The sequence below is a fragment of the Momordica charantia genome, assembly GCF_013281855.1.
Source record: "Momordica charantia cultivar OHB3-1 chromosome 1 unlocalized genomic scaffold, Mcharantia_2.0 BLBB01000001.1, whole genome shotgun sequence".
Classification (NCBI taxonomy): Eukaryota; Viridiplantae; Streptophyta; class Magnoliopsida; order Cucurbitales; family Cucurbitaceae; genus Momordica; species Momordica charantia.
In genome coordinates, this window is record NW_028275157.1 from 21,740,458 (window position 1) to 21,758,751 (window position 18,294).

Sequence of the window (18,294 nt, forward strand, 5' to 3'; positions counted from 1 at the left end):
CCCCCTTTTGATGAAAAAAATTCTTACACTACAATATAGGATAGATACGGGTACTATAAAAAATTTCTATTACATTGTCATCTTTTAAATTAGCATTTATGTTTAACAAAAAAACACCTCCTGCAAAAGCCAAACCAATAAATAACCATATTTAATAATGATAATATATCTTCCAACTAGTTAAAGAACGCCCTAATATGGGTGATTTGACTTTACTTTCTACAGGGCATATGCCCCAATTTTGAATCATTGTACTAATAAAGTTTCTTCATTTATTTCAGTGATAAGTTCCATTGATTCATTGTCCATATGTCATACTTGTACGAAATAATTTAATGACTGATATAACCAGCACTTTTCTTTTTTGTTGAGAATATGGCTATTACTTTAATACCATATTCATTTTTTTTCTAAAAATTAGAAAAAATATAGTTTTTGACCATGTAATTAACAGTTAGCACATTGTGATGTGATGCAATGTTAAATCATTTTTTCTAATAAACGACGTCAAGTAGTCGATCCAAGAGTATCATGAAGCCGAAGGTCTGATAATGAACTCCTGCTGCCAACTTTCCCACCCTTTCCTAAGAGTTATGTTAAATAGTTCGTGCAACAAATTTACAGTCGGAAGAACAATGGCCTGTAGAGGAACCCATGCACGTGAACCAGTAAAATCGATGAAGTTTAATAAATACTTAAGAGGGGGAGAGGGAGTATCAAGAATCCTAGGCAGCATAAAGCTGAACTTGACGTGGCCAAACCGCACCATGGACATCTTTTTGAGTATACCGACGATCCCAAGACCAAGGTACATCTGATGAGACGAAAACAAAGTGAGAATATGTAATATGCAAAGAAGTTGCATTGCAACCATGAAAGAATTGGGCATTGCCTGACCTTGTGGACCATATGGCTGAGGAGGGAGTTCGTAAGGCATAGGCAATTGAATTACTTCAGATGACGATTCTCTTATCATGTTTTCTTTCCATGCTAATGTCACCAGTTCTGTTCTTTCTTCAAAGTCTCCAGATGGTTTTGACTTATCCTAGAGATGAATTGAGTAAGAAAAACAGAACGCTTCTTATTCTTTCTTCCAAGTCATGTACTACTCTAAGCACTCTTTCAAGGACCAGGTCCAAGGAATTACCTGTGTCGAACCTCCACTCTTGGTACAAGAAAAACTAAAGTCGTGCCTTTTTTGAGGAAGAAATAGCACCCCAAGCTGACAATTTTTTCATGCACCAATTACGTCAGTGATCAATTTGAAGACGTAAATATTTCATTATAGTCATATAAACAAGACAGGATATGAAAATTTTTACTGTGGAGTCAACTGCACATGCCCGTCTTAATAAAATAAATAAATCTAGAAACACGAGCAATCGGCCTCATCTTTCTCGTGTCAGATGTACGTACCTCGTAAGAACGGATCATGAGCTGAGAATTATTCTTCTGAAGTGCTCCCCAGGCAGCTTTGCTGAGGTTAGACGACGTTAACACTAACCAACTGTTAACAGTAAACTCATTAAATCTCATGTCATCACGTTTACTCCAAAATTCCATATCGAGCATATAAAGGTAATGAATTAGTCTGGTATGAAATCTTACGCAAGTTTTTGACCGTTATAACGGGCAAATGTCTTTATATGTGGCATTGCATGACTGCAGCATAGAAAAGCACGAATAAAAGGATCAAATTCCTCATAGAGTGGAGAAGAAACACTTCTTAGACAGGAAGACCACCTCGAGAATCAAGATGAATTAGTTTCTTTGAGTTGGCATTCATTCGTGTATCTGAAATATTTTGCTACATTAATATTTACGATGTGGATTAATTTCAATTAGCATTTTTAGAAGAATTGTCCTCCTGTGACTTGTACGTAATATATATATATAAAGAAAGATATGCTGACCATCGACCACTATGGTAAGATTTCCATTTTGCCCAATACTTTTTCAAAAATCCCTTCTCAACATTCTTTAATGGGCTGGGAATGGCATTTCCAGCAGCATAACCCTATACAAGGAAAATGAAGTGGTTTGAGCAGAGCGTAAGCTGAACTTTATGCTATAAAATAAACATCTTTCCTAAATAAGGTGGAGATATATGCTGCATTAGTCATTCACGTAAGCTTGACTAAGAATTCACAGGAAGAATACAGCTTTGTTTAGACTCTATGGTCAACTTTGAAAAACAAGAAACTACGTGAGGAAACAGGAGTCAGTTTACATCTTTAGGCCGGAATGCTGAGGGTCAATAATCAGGGAAAATGAAACATTCTAAAACTGCTGTATAAATTTAATTCTGTAAGGGATAAGCCCTGTGTTTGCTTTTGTGATAATTATTAAATTGGAAATCGTCTCCTCTATTTGCTTTTCCCATCTTTACATTCTCTCTTCTACCAGAAAAAAAAAAACAAAAAAGTAGTGTACAACTGCCTCGGTTCAATCTTCACTTTGTTTGCAGGTTAATCTATGGTTTTGGACCCTCAGTGGCTAGGTTAACTTCCTTTGGCACCAGAGAGCTCTTTGTCGTAAGAAAATGAGGTTAATATTCTCCCTGTGTGGCTAGCCATGAAGTTTAAGGCAGTAATTTAACAAAATTAATGGTAGGATAGAACAAAAATTCTTCTTTTCTCTAACTGGTAGCATATATAGTGATAGAGGAGTGAAGACCAAAAGAAATAAGGGACTTAAAACTTTCAAGTTCTTTGTTGAATGGCAACGGCTGTGTTGATTGATCAAGACTGATACTGGTTTTGAGGCACCTTTGAATCAGTAGTTTTTCGATAAAGCTAGATGGGCAGGAGGTTCGATTTGGGTGCAAAAAAGTTCAAAAGAGAAAGAGAAGTTGTCTTTGTGTAATGGAGCCTGTGGATGAAGGATGAAATAATTTTAGGTTGGCCACTGACTGTTTGAGATTGATTATGGTACGAATAGTGGAGTTGAGGAACAGAAATGAAAGTCTTTTGGTGAAGTAGTCAGTGAAGAAGTTGAAAAGCACCCAGGGTTTTGAGACAGAATTTTGAAAGATCGAATGGAAAAAGGACGACTATGAATTGTGAGCACAAGACTATGCATCTATGACATCGGGTTCCACATTGGGGAACCCTTGAAGTTTACCATCAGTGAAATATTGAGCTTTGAACCCCTTCCATTCAGTTCAGCCAGATAAATCAGGCTCCTTTATATTTAAAGGGTGGGATGATTAAGTTCAGGGAAGCAGATGTTACACCTTCTGGCTTCTTATATGGAGGATGGGTGAAAATCAGAAAGCCCCGTATGTCTTTATGGAGTGAAGGAACGTTGCAATCAATAGAGGCAATAAATGTGGAGGATATGTCAAAAGTACAAGGAAGACAATTGAAAGAGAAGACTTTAGCAATAGTTTCTCCTCTAATGCAGTACGTAGCCTATTTCAAAATTCAGGGAGGGATCACCATTTTTCACTCCACACCACGTATTCCGGTTGTTTTGCACTTTTGGATTAGAATTTGTTCTAAGGAGAGTGTCTGGCCTCTCTAAGTGCTAAGGGATTTTGTTGTTTGTTGGTTTGGTTATATTTCATCGAGGAATTTTCTCAGATAGGCCATTTGGATCCTATCAGATCCCTGTCTTAGTCCCCACATAAAAATAGGGAGTAAAAGGGTAATGATAGGCAAAAGAGTCCTCCATGCGTTTCACAAATGCAAGGAGCATGAGGAAAATCAAACGAGTGAGAGAGAGTTAAGTATGTGCCAGAGGGGAATACCTTGTAATAGAGAAAAGCGGGATCCAGTGAAGGCAATCTGTCATAAGTAGTATCTAGGGCAGTAGTGAAGTAAGAACGTAGTTATTTGGCTTTTGTGGAGAGCTCAAGATCTTTTGACAGTCCGGAACCTGTATTTCCTTTTCTTTTGTTCACTTAGTGCATGGACAATGGAGTAGTATCGACAGGGAACTCAAGTTGTTGTGCCTTTTCTAAACATTGTTGACTAGAAGACTATCACGAAGGACTATAGGGTAACTAGTGCATAACAATTAACCATGAAGTTCTATAGGTTTTGTTTAATGCAATCACAGAAAGGTTAGCCTTAGCCCCCAAGTGGCAACCTTGGGGGGGGAGGGGGGGGGGGGGGGGGGGGGGGGGGGGGGGGGGGGGGGGGTGGGGGGAGGGGAGAGAAATAAAAACATCATAGAAACGTTTATAATGATGACCTACTCAGTAGTACCTCAAGAGAGCATCTGACGTCTTCCACAGTAGGCCATACTATTAGGGGTTCCCCAAGACCGAGAGGTGTTTTATCAGCTGAGGAACCTGATGACAGTGATGCTGCAAACTCAGCCATCCATTTCTCATCCAGTGATCCAATGGAAGAGAACTAGAACATGGCACAAAAGATAGGCACATGAGCATAAGAATTTTAATTCATTATTTTTTACCTGTAAGATAAACGGAAGCCACATAGCAGAATAATCATGTAAGTTTTGCACAAAATAGAATGTACCCCACAACAAGTGTCCTAAGGTACATTAACGAGAACTCATTATTATAATGAAGGCAGTGACCACTGGACCACTGAGGTTAGCAATAATACCTGGTATACGAGAGGAGATCTCTGAAACTCTCTATCAAAAGTACATTCCTGGAGAACAGAACGTAGCTTCATATGGCCCCACTTCTTTAAATAGCGACCCATGTGATATCCAGGCACAGAAGCAATCAATCTGACCTGAAATCAAGCATGCTCCGCATATGATAGATTAGTAAGAAGATCTAAAAAAACCAGGAAATGATACTACACATGGAAGGGTAAAAACTTAGGTAATTGATCAAGTACCGCTGCACTACTATAATCGAACTTTCTGAAAAAAGATGGATTGATATTGAAGTTTCCAAGTGCTGGAAAATTAACAGGAAATTCTGGCCACTGCAAATATGTAGAAAGAAAAAAATAAGCATTTCAGCATGACAAGTACAGATCCATCCTACAGCAAATAAGCCTTATCTCTATGGAAGTGAGCACACATGTAAACTTATGCAGCGAATATTATCCTAATATTTTCATACTTTTCTCAGTAACTTAATACGTACATACCTTCAAAGCACTAAGATAGTCCACTAAGTCATCTTCAAATGCACATCCTCTTGTAGAGACATTTTGATCTTTCCAGGGGAAATCTTGCATCCATAAACCTTGGCTTTTGTTGTTCCAATCAACATAGATCAGATTTGCAGTGTGTACAACCATTCTTATTCCTCGAGGATAGACTAGAAATATTGCTTTTGAATGGTGAGTCCCAAAAGATATGGGCAGTGGCGGTTTGTGCAAAATCCAATTTTCAGGCTTCTTCCTCTATGATACGTGTAAAACATACAGGGTCAAATTCTACCTCCTCAAAGTAAATTTAGTTTGAATTAAGACGCTATACCTTCATATGATCCAGTGTTCCATCACCCTCGCCATGAATAACCAGCACATGAGGGACTTTTGCAAGAGTGGGACATGCTGCGTCAATATAAATGCGTGAACACAAACATAATATGGAAAACTTATGGTCAAGGCATAGTTAAATGAATCATGACTAATTAGTAGGCAAATTCAAGTAACAACTGTCAACTTAAAATTAAAAAGCTAGTAGAACCAGAAGCAATAATGGCAAAGCTAGATTTAGAACTGCATATGTGGTGAATGCAATAAAGACATCAATATCATATTGGCCCAGCTAGTAAACTGTCTATGTATATACTCGCATGCAAAGACGCAAAGTATTCCCCGTGCAAATGGGAAAAAAAATGTAAGTTGAACTCACCAGGTATCAACCAATCAATATCCACCATGTAATTTGACAGGACGGCAAAGAGAATGTCTCCCTGAGAAAGAAAAGCCAAATCTCCAATGCAAATTCAAATTTCCTATGCTAAAATGCTCACAGTTTAAATATCTTCCCACCAGATACAGAATATGTATAAAAAACTGAAAAACATTTCTCAACAGGGAAAAGAACAATACAGAGTCTATGCAACTTAACAAAGTATATTCAGTACTCGGCAGTTGGTAGACTATCATTTGTGAGAAAATTCATCCATAAAATGCAAGATTAGAATGTCTCTTGTTACCTGTATAACATCAGTAATTCTAACACAAGATGTATTAGCCCATGATGGCAAGCCTTTCACGCTCAAAAGTCTAAAAGTCATTGGCAATCTGTCGTTGGGAACATGAAAATCGCGAATTGCCTCCACACTATTATCTTTCTTAGACAGCAAGATCCCAGATTGTACATTCTTCAAAGGGCCTCCCATTTCAACCCTCTACACAAGTGTATGATCATATCAGATAAAGAGGGGGGAAGAATCACATTCAACTCCAACGCGACCGACATTGAAAATTCCGCAAGGTGACTGAAAATTAAAATAAATGAAAAAGAAAACAACCGATAGGAGCAGGAATTAATAACTTGATGACAATACCTTAGCATGTCTCTCAGAAATTTTATCGTCCAGCACTTGTCGCAATCTCTTTTGTCCCAAATCCTCATAACCGGACTTCATATTGGAACACTGAGATTTTGCACCACCCAATGATGCATACTTGAAAAGATAATGGCCAGGAATCAGCTCTATAACATCCCCATCCTGAAGTGCCGCATTTTCCCGTGGACAAAATTTCTTTCTACCATTTCCAGAATTAACAACAACTGGATTTGTACCTTCCTACAATTAGCACAATCACCTCCACGGGATTACTCCACATGCAAACATATATCAAATTTCATCAGTAAAACTTCGGTAGGCAGGTGAGGGAAGGCGCAAGTTACCACAAGTAGTTTAGCAGAACCGTCAGCGGAGGTGGTAAGAGTGATATGCTTGCGGCTAATCCTCTTGTCGGAGACGAGAACATTACTACGGCCGATGACATTTGGGCCCTCAGAGAGAGGTATCTTTACCCCCGACTTGTCTTCCCCGAGACTTTTATCAAGCGGAATCAAATATCCAACCTTCTTCGCGCAGAATAATATTGAAAACAATTAGAGAAAGCAAATAACAGAAGAAAGGAGTAAGAGGAAATAAGTCCACTGTAATCCACCTGGAGGCGAGCCATTGCCAAGCAGAGAGGCCGTTTTGTAGAGAGAGGAGAAGAGCTTGATGAAGCCAAATGTGAAATAAGCTGATGGTGATGGTGGTGCTTTGGGGAGAGAGGCTTGGACGGAGAAGATGAACACCGAAAAATCGCTGGGGATGAAACTGTGCGTTTTGCGGCGAGGAAGATCGATCATCGCCGGGGACTGAATACCCGCCGCGGTGGACAGAGGCTGAATGCATCATATGATTCTGATCGCCGTCGAAAAAAACCCCATGCTGCGTTGGGGACTCTAATTGAAACGCACCGTCTTGGCCATCTCTGCTCTCTCTCTCTCATTTTATAATAAGTTTAAAATTAATTATTTCTAGTAAAAGTGAATGATTAAAAATTAAAGAAATTGTCATATAGTTCCGCCATAATTTATGTTGTACCAAAAAATAAAATAAAATTAGATTTTCCACCATATGAAATTGTGGGTTCGAGCCCACTCACGAATTGTACTCAATACTGATTATTACTTTTTATAGGAATTTATGATGTTTTAGAATGTTTTTTCTTTTACGGGTTAAAATAATACAATACTCATTTTTCCTATTTCAAGAAAAAAAATTAATTCTACTTAAAAATTTAATGAATTTTCATGGCTCATAAACTTATTAAAAAAAACAATCTCTTCAGCATCTTTAATCTTCTCCCTTATCAGATAGTTTTGCAAAATAGATTTATTTTATCAAATCAGATTATCAATTTAAAGAAAAAATTATAATTTTACCAACAAAATATACTTTATCAATCAATTATTTTGACACTCTATCATATGTTCTTATTGATATTGACAGATCATCTCGGATGATGAACAGTATTTCTTTATACATGTAAGCAATAATATAAACTATATGATATATTACAACTTCAATTTGCTTAATTAATATTGACTACCATACAAAGTTGCACCTTTTATTTTTTTTTGAAACTACACACAGTTTCAACTTTAAAATCTAAGCAATTTTATTTATTATGTGCAATATAAATAATTTTTATACAAAGTAATTATAGAATTAGCTTTACCTATTACATTTTTATTTTGATTTTATATAATTAAAATTTTTAAAAAGTTTTAAATACTTTTCTCAATTTATTTTATTTGACCATGTTTTCCGGTTCGGTTAGTTTTGATCAGTTGGTTTTACTAAATTTAAGTATTTGATATATATTTTTTCAAATTTAAATGTTTATTTTGTTTTAAAAGTAGCTGACTTGTTTAATTTAATTTTGATTGATATAAAATTTAGATTAGCTTACAAAATCTATTTTTTAATTTTATTTTGAAGTAATTGTGTTGTAATTCTAAGTTAGATGGTTTAGTTTTCAATTTGTAATAATCTTAATTTTGTTTAGATCTGTTGCTGGAAAGAAAAATATAACAATTTTGTATCAGGATAAATTAGTCCAAAATAAATATAGATTCGTAAAAAAAAATATATTTTAAAAGACAATATCATGCTATTATTGCATATTTAATATCCAATGAGTTTGAGGTTTATTTAAAAACTAAATATAGGAAAGTTGAGCCGCCAGCCAAATTAGAACACTATGAATATATAACATATATATATATAAAAGTATAATATTGGTAAGAAAATTTTATTCAAACCAAAATAAAAAATTAAAAAAAAAAGAAAGAAACAACGATTTCCACACGAATCTGATTAAAAATTAGTAATTAAACAGGTCAATTACAGGATGAAGAATGAAGCAAGACGGTAGCATATAAAAAGAAAATATAATGCACAAGAATTTCCAAATGCATATATACACACATTTCCAAGGATGATTAATCTCTCAATTAACTATTCTAACTGCTAACCTAACTTGCTAATCCCTTTCTCTATTCAACATATTATATATATATATATATATATATATATTAGCAAAAATATGTAACCCAACAGTTTAGGTTATAAGGTTGACCTCTATGAATCAAACTCCCCTTCTTCTACGCTCAACATTCCAGATGAAAACGCCAAGTATATCAGCAGCATGGTTCCCACGCAAGACCTGCGCCCATTCGTCACATTTCCATTTAAATTGCCATCAAACCATTCAGATTTAATTAATTTTATGTCATAAAAATTAATAATCTATTATGGTAAAGAAAAACTAATTTAAATTAATAATGAGGCTTACAGCGTGGCGCATAACAAAAAGATCTTCCTGGGGTCCAAGTACCAGTTGCAAGGTTGTGGAGATCGCTTGAAGCTGTTTCTTCTAAAGCTCAGCCTTTCGCCGCCGCCGCCGCTGCCGCCGCCCAGTTCTTCTCTGGACCCCAATCCCACCGCCTGCTTTTCGAGCGTGGCCGACCCACATACCGCACCGCCTACTTTTTTTGTTTTTTGTTTTTTTTTTAACATCAACAAATCCGACATTTTTGTATGGGGGAAATGGAAAGAACGATAAAAGAAGCAAGCTCTGGTATTAAATTGAATTAAAAATCTGCTCCAAATGTAAATGTTTCCCTTGTGGGCTGTTGTAAGAGATTTGCAGGTGTTGTGCACGTGCATCAGAAGGTGGTGGAGTTGTGAAAGTTCATTTACTTTACCTAATGGGGAGATGGACTCTACTGTATGAGAATCTGTATCATCAGCAGCATGATCCTGGGCGATCTTGTTGCCGCCACGTAACGCACCTTTACGGCTAAAATTCCTCTGCAATTTCCACAAAATAAAAAACCCAAAATAATACGATTAAATTAAAGACGTGGAAATATAAATAATTCCGTAACTATTTTGAATAATTTTGTATTTCTTTTAAAATTGGAGTTCCGCTGTGCGCTGTAAAGAGGTGACTAATTTGTATTTTTATATGGATTTTTAATTCGAAGGTAAAGAAAAAATGGTGTTTGTTTGTGAGACAAAAGAATAAGAAACAACTCACTGTAATTCTTGAATTCTGTGAAATTTCCTTGCTGGTACCGTTGGAAAAACCGTCCATATCGATGACGAAGCTTTCGGGTTTTGTTTCGTTCTGAAATCTGTTTGTCTGATCGGAGATTAATATTTTCCCGGAATCCATCGATTTCTCCAGCCCATAAACTTCGCCAGACGGTATTACCTGATCGGCGAAAGAGCCAGAAACACGATTTACGAGTTGTAGGACAATTAATGACCATTGGAAACGAGCATAATCACAAAATCCAATGGAACAGTTGAAAAGCGTGAAATACGTACCGACTTTGGATTGTCCGCCAATTCCATTGAAGAAAGATGAAGATCGATTCAATTTTTACAGAAAGCTTGGAGAAGCGGCGCGCCGAATAGGGCAATCGCTTTCGACCAACTGATTGGAAATTGGATGAGAAGAAAGAGAGCAGAGAAGTCAAAATTTGGGGGAAATTAATCCATTCTCTGTGGATGTAACAGATAAACAAACGCAACGAAATCCACTCCAGTCGAAGTTAGGTTAATGAAAAAACAACAAACCTCAAAATACTCGGAAAGATTACACAGGATCGTTTTTCTTCTTTCTTTTTTCTTTTTTCTTCTTTCTTCTTTCTTCTTTCTTCTTCTCCCTGTTACCGAACGCAGTAATATCAATAAATACAGATACGGAGATGAAATTCCAGCATTCTTTCTCAATCAAAAAATCCGAAATCTGACTGATTTTGACTGCGGCGGAAGTTGCAGATGATTTTCTTGAAGCGAAAACCGGGAAGAAAAGCCGATGAGATACAGAGAGAAACAGAGGAAAAAGAAAGAGTGATTTAATGATCGGGGAATTTGCAGGCTTCTCCTCTGGATTATATATTTATTAGGTGATTTAATTTACGTATACGACAGAGGAGAATATTGCTTTTTTTCTTTTTATTTTTCTATTAATTTATCTTGAAGACATAAAAAACATTATAATATTTTTTTTTTCTAATTTATTTTTAGAATTAAATGATTGTATAGGTATTTAGGTAATAGGATTGAATATAAGATTTTGCCTGTTCTACCCTTAGCTTAAAATTTTGGTAATTAGGATAGATAATGAAAGTTCATTACAATGACACGACATACAAAACAAGTTAAGAAGTCATATGATAATGTACAACAATTAGGTATATATTATTTCTTCCAAAAACAAAGGTATATATTAGCCAGCAAATGGCTACATTTAATTTTAAAATAGAAATATTTATATCCAAAGAAATTTGAATTAATTTTAATTTCAGTGAGAAATGGGAGGCTTTGTGAAGCCCATTCCAAACTTCCAAACCAAAAATAAAATAAAAAGAAATAAATAGAGGATGATTTTTTGTATAAAATTAAAATGGACCCATAAATAGTTGGTTTTGCAATAATTGTTGAGGCGAAGGTTAGGAAAAATACGAAACATATGCAATGCCAACAAATACCAGACTTGAAATAATCTGTCTTAATTCTCCTTTCTTTCTTTAGTTTCAATTATAACTTTGGAGACATGGAAACCTTATCTAATACAAGAAATCGAAGCAACCCTACCAGACATTGTAATGAAAATATATTATAGCATCTATTATTTATTATTTTTATATAACCATAAATAAAAAATTGTACCTACAAATGTATTGTCAATCTGAATATAATACGACCATTATTGTTAACTTTAACATAACTCAACAAATAAGGTATCAATATTATCCTTCTCGAAGAAGTTCAATCTCTAAAAAGAAAATAGCATTATCCAATTCGTTGAATAATTAATGAATTATTATATTTTCGACTTTATTTGGTATGTCATCATTAACCAAGAAGTTGCCCTCGGTCTTTTAGTTGAATTAAGCTACTATTTTCATAAAATTTTGTAAAGGTGGATAAAGGTATTATTTTATCCTTTTTGTCCTTTTTAAATATATAATAAATGTTACAAATAAAACGACATGATAGATCTTTTTCGTCACACATTCAATTCTTTTACTTTAAAATTTAATATAACAAAAAACAAAAAAGAGTTAAAATACATTTTTATTCAATTAAAATAGTTAACGATAAATAAAAAATAATTATCAAGTATCAATTATGTTCAGTGTTATGCTTTTTACTTATTTTTTAAATACACTATATATAAGAACTAAACAACTAGATCTTAAGATCTAATTATTTTTCAATATCTATAATTTAAAATATGTGGAATTGGAAGGAAAAAAACTCTTTTATCTTTCCATTTTTAAGGGTATGTACTATATATAGGTGTGTATATAAAAGGTATCTTCAGCATTTCTTTTTTATAAAGGTGAGGATTTGATATTAATATGAAAATTTCCCCCTAAAGTATTCACAAAATGTGTACAAAATATATAAAATATCAACAGTATATTTATAACTTATTTAAAACTAATTTTATTAGTAAATTCAATTAGTAATGATATTTAATTGCTTCATATTAAAATAAAGAATTATATTTTAAATATTATCAACCCTTCATCTCCGGAATGATTATTTGTAAGAACAAAGATTAAAGAGAGATTGGGTCTAATTTGAATAATTTCTAATGGACAGAAACTGAAATTACGTCATTCCACTCGCCCGTCCCAACTAAAAAAACCAACACCTGTCATTTCTCATAGGAATTTAAGAAGAAAATAATAATAATAATAATAATAATAAAATATATAAAAGAAACTCTCATTTAAGCCGGACTTGGATGGATTCTAGCGTGTGGAGCTCAGGTGGAACTCGAAGATACCATTAAAATTATAACTATATTATATGATTATATTACAATTCAAAATGTATGTATAATATATAGCTGCATATATGTGGTAAATTTAATTAATATACTTGGCAAGTTGCATAAAGTTTAGACTACACATTCTTAATTGATATAATACAATTGATGAATTAGATTATAAATAATTATTTTAACTAGTTAGGTTATTTTTAGGTTGCCAATATAAAAACATTTTATTTATGTTGAAAAGCTCTTTCACAATTGGTCTTTATTAATGAAAAGTTTATTTTATTAATGTTTTTGAAAGTTAAGAAACAGAGTAAATAAGCAATAAATTAAATTCTTTTTCTAGTTGGGTTTTATAAAGGTACAGACAGATGGGACTTGAAGACACTGGATTAAAGTCAAATTTGGCGTGGTTTATTGGGAATGCCCACAATTGACTTTTTATAAAAATTTAAAAAAGTAAAGAGTTTGAGTTGATTTTAGATCCAATTTAGGGGTTGATATAGTTGAAAAAATTAAAGTTATTTTGGTGGCTTTGTCGTGTCAATTGCAAATTTCTTACGTCTAAGATGATCTGTTTGTGACTGTTGATATGGATTTTTGCCAATTGTCAAAAATCGAAGTGAACTTCATTTTAGGGGATGCCGTAGAGCGAGCTAGAGAGGATAAACTTGTAAGAAAGAATACTATGACGCTCAAGTCAGTCTGAGTTTGAATTTGACAGTTTGAAGCTCATACTATAGGAGATAAATAGACAGTTATCTTGTCAACTATAGAACTATTTTTCAAATAGATGAACTACTCCTTGCTATTGTGACATTATATTTCACTTCTAATGTGCTTGAGTACGATTTACCTATAGGAAATTAAGTCTATCACGCTAACCTGGGTGCTCAGTGTAGGTCCTGACCATTGCACTTGACTCATGTGGCTCGCGACTCCACCTCCTAACAGTGACAATTTCAATAACTTTTGTTTCAAAGGGAAATCAAAGAAAGTCCATTGAACCTATAAACAAGTAGTTATCATGACCCGAGCTCAAACATCCCAAAATGGTGTAGAACACAAAGATGGAGGGAAGAAGGAAAGATAGAAGCAATTGATCGATTATTATTATTATTATTTTTTTTTGGAATTCAAAAAGTATATATAAAATATTGAAAATTTTGTAGTTTTTCTCCCATTTACCCTTTAAACTTTAAAAAAGTTGAACGCTGATTTATGCAAATGTTATGACAAAATTTTGTCCCTCCCTTAAAAAAATTTCAGGCTTCGCGTTTGGTAGATATCAATGACAAAATTGTTAGTACCCCTTCCCCCAATGTAATGAGGCTTCTAATATGGTTGGAAGTATGAATTTTAATTTTTCTCAAGGGACCATTTGGAAGTTTAATTTTTCTTAAGGAACCATTTGTTTTTCGGGAATGTAGATGCCTAGAATTTTTTAGATGTCCGAAATTTGGAAAATTTATAAGGATATAAAGGAATATTTGGATAACCACGTTTGTTTTGCTGGATTTATTCTCGAGAATGTATTAAATTTGTAGAATGTTCAAAAAATACTCTTACGAATATTTATATAATTTATAAACTCATTTAATATAATAGATTTATTTGAATTAATGTAATATTTTTATATATTATTCTGTGTAACAGATTAATTCATATTAACTTAATATAAATTTCATTTCAATTTTAATAGTTTTTCAAAAAGACAATCATATAATTTATGTAATATTTGGTGAAATTTATTTATCCTATTATCACATTATATTTTCTTTAAGAAGAAAAATATCAAAGGTATATTAGTCGTAAAAAAATGTTGTTTTAAAATTATATATTTATGATAATAAATATTATTAATAATGTAATTCCTTCAAATTATTAAAAATAAATGGAGATATTAGATAATTTAATTACAGTTTATATTACGTGTAATCTACAAATATACTTAATAGCATGAAGATGCTTATAAAACGATGAGTACATTAATTTATTTTAATTATAAATTTAAAAATAAAAAATAAAAAATATTTTTTTAGAAGAACTTAAAAAACTTATGAAAGTAAATATATGGAGAAAAATGAAGGGCAAAAATGTAAAAAGTGGATGTCCTCAACACAAATCTTGAAACCCGTGTTTCAAAAGGACATATAAAACTCGTAAGATGCCTCATGTATGGACATCCTAGGATAACCAGTCATCTCAAAATTTCCGGGTATCCTACATTCCCGCAAAACAAATGTGGGAATCCAGATACCTATCCAACGAGAATCTCGAATTCCTACGAAACAAACAGTCCCTAATAGTATTATTATGCCAGAGGAGTGGAGATCCGAACTTGACCCATAGAGAAGTTAGGTGATTCTCGAAGGTTTTTTTTAGTTAAAAGATGCTTTTAAGTAGTTGAATAATATCCTCAAATAAACCTAAAATAAAATTTTAAAGTTTGAAAATACAGTATATGACAAAAGTTTGATGTTATTGTTGCATAATTGACATATGTTTTAATTTTATTTGGGTTAAATTTTAAGTTTGGATTCCAAACTTGTAAAGTTGTGTTAATTTAGCCTTTGTATTTAAAGTTTCTAGTAAGCCTTTCAAACTTAGGTTGTGTTTATTTAGATCTTGTACTTTAAAAATATTTCAAACAAGTCTACACACCTTTAAGTTTAGGTATAATAAATCATTCCGGTAAAGCTTCATTAATTTAACACTCACCTATAGATTACAATTAAAATTAACTTATCACATAATCGTTTATAATGCAGAGATACCATGCCAAGTAAGTCTTAAATAATTTTTTTACTACAATAGTCTTAAATAGATCAACGATATAAACCTACTAGACACAAAGTGAAAGTTCGAAGATTTATTAAAATTGCTTTTAGAGTATACAAATTAAATAGACATAAAAAGTTCTTTAAAGTATAGATAACAAGGAAATAAAATCTTAAAAACTCAAACGCATAACTTATAATCTAATATTTTTTAATAAATATTTCACTCAACAACTACTTAATAAATTGCTAAAGCAAGTATAGTTCAACGGCAATTGGCATATATTTTTAACCAAGAAGTTGTGAGTTCGATCCGCCACCTCCACATATTGTGCTAAAAAAAATCACGTAAATAATCAAAGATGTGTCATTTTGACAGACGAAACATCATGTCAAATGAATTATAAGCCTCGTCAGTATCAGTATGAGCGTAGCTCAACAGTAATTGATACCTATCTCTGACCAAGAGGTCATGAGTTCGAATCCCCCCACCAGCACTTGTTGATTGAAAAAAAACTACATAAGCTATCCATATGAACATAACTCAATAGATAAAGACACTTTATACTTTCTTAGAAGTCGAAGTTTCAATCTCCTGTTAAATACAAGAAGAAGAAAAAAAGGAAAAAAAAAAAGCCTCAAGATCATAATTAAAATTCTTTAAATTTCATGATCTAAATAAACACAGAGACTGAAATCTAACATTTTAACACTTTGGGACTTGTGATCGGTAAAATATATCTTTTGGATGTAAGTTTTAGAAATAGCATGGACAAACTCGTATCGGTCAAAGAATAAATATGCAAGATTGACTGGCATTTTCTTCTGCATATTTATAGCCCCAATTGCTTGAGATGGCGCATTCTAAAGTTTTGGTCAGCTTTCTTGTGTAGTTGGCTTTTGAGGTTTGCATGCTAGGTTTGCGAATGGGCAGAGATTTGAATTGAGATTAGCGTTTTACTCCAACACTTGCCCACAAGCAGAGGCCATAGTTAAGAATATAACTGTTCAAACCATCTAAAAAGCACCCACACTTGCTGCACCATGGTTGAGAATGCACTTTCACGATTGCTTCGTCAGGGTAAGTAACATCCATAATCTCTAAAAATTACATTCATGCAAATATGAGTAAACATAAATGTTCGTGTTTTAGCCTACGTTGAGACAACAATGATTTTATCTGGTATTAAAACATGAGAACTATTATTTCTTCATTTCTTCTTCTTCTTCTTTTGTCTGAACTAAAGTTATGCGTACCTACGCGCACCTCAATAGGTAGGTGACCATCATGATTTGAACTCATTTCTCTATCGGTTATTTCCTTTTTTCATTGGCTATAATGACCATTAGGCCAACTAATGATGGTTTATTAACCATCTACCAATATGTCGAGTCTCATAAGTTGAATTAACATCTGATGGGGATTGTGATCCAATAGGCCAATAGGCCAACTACTTGAATCAAGGTTTCATTCGTTTGATTGTGCTTTATGTGAGAGTATTGAGCGTTTACAGGAAAGTTGGTTGCATGTCTCTGCATGCAGGGGCTGTGATGGGTCAGTTTTGTTGGAGTCTTCTATCCATGCGACTGAAAGAGACGCATTTCCTGATCTGAGTCTTCGTCAGTAGAAAACAGGAACAAATATACTTTTCTAATTTCTTTGTTGTTTTTGAGTGATTTTAACGTGGGAAGATTGATGATGACAGATCCATGCACCTCATTGGGAAGTCAGAGATGGAAGGGTTTCCTTAAATAGAAGCTCTTTTGAATCTAATCCCACCTACACCAAATATCCCGCTCTTGAAATCAGCATTTATTCAGAAGGTTTCTGACTTCTGAGTGTACTGAAAGACCTAGTTGTACTCTCAGGTACCAAGATGCCATAAAACCTTTCTCCCCGGTTCTCTTTCTTGTCTTTTTTTTTTTTTGGCTTTTTGGATGACAGTGCCCACATGATAAGTTCATAGCAAAAGCACTGAAAGTCTTACCTTAATTACATGTAATGTATTTAAAATGTTGTGTTTAGGATTTAGATCAGCAATGGGGTTTGGCTTCTCTTTGCAGAACTCTACTCTAAATCCATGAAGGAAAAAAGACATCCTAAAATGGGAAGGATTGTCCATCAGACTCTTAACAATTCAAACTAAATGCTGGGAAATATTTATCTGAATGTAAACTAAATTAAGTTCCTTTAATTTGTGCTTGATTAGGAGGCCACACAATTGATAGGAATGCTATTGTGAATATTATTGAGGTATTAAAGGTATATTAGTAATTGTGTCGGGAGATTTGGTTATAAATAGAGTCAAGGGAAAAGAATGAGGTTAAGTAATTGGTTAGTGTGGTTTAGGCTTGAGTAATACTTCAGAGAGGGGAGACTCCAAATACCTCGAATTACTTGATAGTTATTGTAGTTCTTATATCTTTTATATATTATATTTCTAGTTGGGTCGGGTTCTATTGTAATTCTGGTCCCAAAATACATATCACCTTTGGAGCAAAAATGCAAACAATGTGAAAAGAATTTGATGGTAGAGAGATGGATCCAGGAAGCTTCACAAGGCGTGATGAAAACTACTACTCCCTTGTGGCTGAAAGGAGAGGTCTCTTACAATCAGACGCTGCTCTAGTTGATGACAGTGAAACCAAAGCTTACGTGAAATTTCAGGCCAAAACCTATGGATCTACCTTCTTCAAGAACTTTGGGGAATCCATGGTGGAATTGGGAAGGATGGAAGTAATTACAGGTC

At 33.7% G+C, this 18,294-nt stretch overlaps 2 protein-coding genes across 6 annotated transcripts; both read right to left on the bottom strand.

Annotated features, from left to right (window-relative positions):
• Nucleotides 1-546: 546 nt before the first annotated feature.
• On the bottom strand, nucleotides 547-7,401 carry TDP1 (tyrosyl-DNA phosphodiesterase-like protein). 2 transcript variants are annotated; one of them, XM_022286549.2, is made up of 16 exons: nucleotides 7,071-7,401; nucleotides 6,802-6,984; nucleotides 6,455-6,697; nucleotides 6,101-6,295; nucleotides 5,794-5,854; nucleotides 5,413-5,489; nucleotides 5,079-5,336; nucleotides 4,821-4,910; nucleotides 4,578-4,712; nucleotides 4,212-4,361; nucleotides 1,914-2,017; nucleotides 1,609-1,662; nucleotides 1,417-1,507; nucleotides 1,148-1,222; nucleotides 898-1,045; nucleotides 547-814 (listed from the first exon to the last, which is right to left on the bottom strand). In XM_022286549.2, exons 1-16 carry the CDS (start codon nucleotides 7,083-7,085, stop codon nucleotides 726-728), a joined length of 1,968 nt encoding a protein of 655 aa, XP_022142241.1. In that variant the 5' UTR covers nucleotides 7,086-7,401; the 3' UTR covers nucleotides 547-725. The 2 variants fall into 2 exon arrangements, with proteins under 2 accessions (XP_022142241.1, XP_087983715.1); XM_088127589.1 differs by having other exon boundaries at nucleotides 6,802-6,981; nucleotides 7,071-7,400.
• Nucleotides 7,402-8,746: 1,345 nt separating this feature from the next.
• Nucleotides 8,747-10,855, bottom strand: LOC111012281 (uncharacterized). 4 transcript variants are annotated; one of them, XM_022286367.2, is made up of 6 exons: nucleotides 10,724-10,855; nucleotides 10,547-10,635; nucleotides 10,295-10,403; nucleotides 10,002-10,178; nucleotides 9,255-9,772; nucleotides 8,747-9,125 (listed from the first exon to the last, which is right to left on the bottom strand). In XM_022286367.2, the coding sequence occupies exons 3-6, from the start codon at nucleotides 10,319-10,321 to the stop codon at nucleotides 9,041-9,043; spliced, it is 807 nt and encodes a 268-aa protein (XP_022142059.1). In that variant the 5' UTR covers nucleotides 10,322-10,403; nucleotides 10,547-10,635; nucleotides 10,724-10,855; the 3' UTR covers nucleotides 8,747-9,040. The 4 variants fall into 4 exon arrangements, with proteins under 4 accessions (XP_022142059.1, XP_022142061.1, XP_022142060.1 ...); XM_022286369.2 differs by having other exon boundaries at nucleotides 9,255-9,444; nucleotides 9,667-9,772; nucleotides 10,547-10,852; XM_022286368.2 differs by having other exon boundaries at nucleotides 9,255-9,447; nucleotides 9,667-9,772; nucleotides 10,547-10,852.
• Between the last annotated feature and the right edge of the window lie 7,439 nt (nucleotides 10,856-18,294).

Bases quoted from the DNA above. Each gene is read 5' to 3' on its own strand.
- TDP1 (XM_022286549.2), bottom strand. The intron at 5,490-5,793 runs GTGAGTTCAACT...ATATTGACGCAG, and splicing joins TATTGATTGGTTGATACCTG to CATGTCCCACTCTTGCAAAA. The intron at 1,046-1,147 runs GTAATTCCTTGG...ATTCATCTCTAG, and splicing joins AGAGTGGAGGTTCGACACAG to GATAAGTCAAAACCATCTGG.
- LOC111012281 (XM_022286367.2), bottom strand. From the start codon at position 10,321: ATGGAATTGGCGGACAATCCAAAGTCG. The intron at 10,179-10,294 runs GTACGTATTTCA...TTCGCCGATCAG, and splicing joins TGGCGGACAATCCAAAGTCG to GTAATACCGTCTGGCGAAGT. The intron at 9,773-10,001 runs GTGAGTTGTTTC...TGGAAATTGCAG, and splicing joins CACAGAATTCAAGAATTACA to AGGAATTTTAGCCGTAAAGG.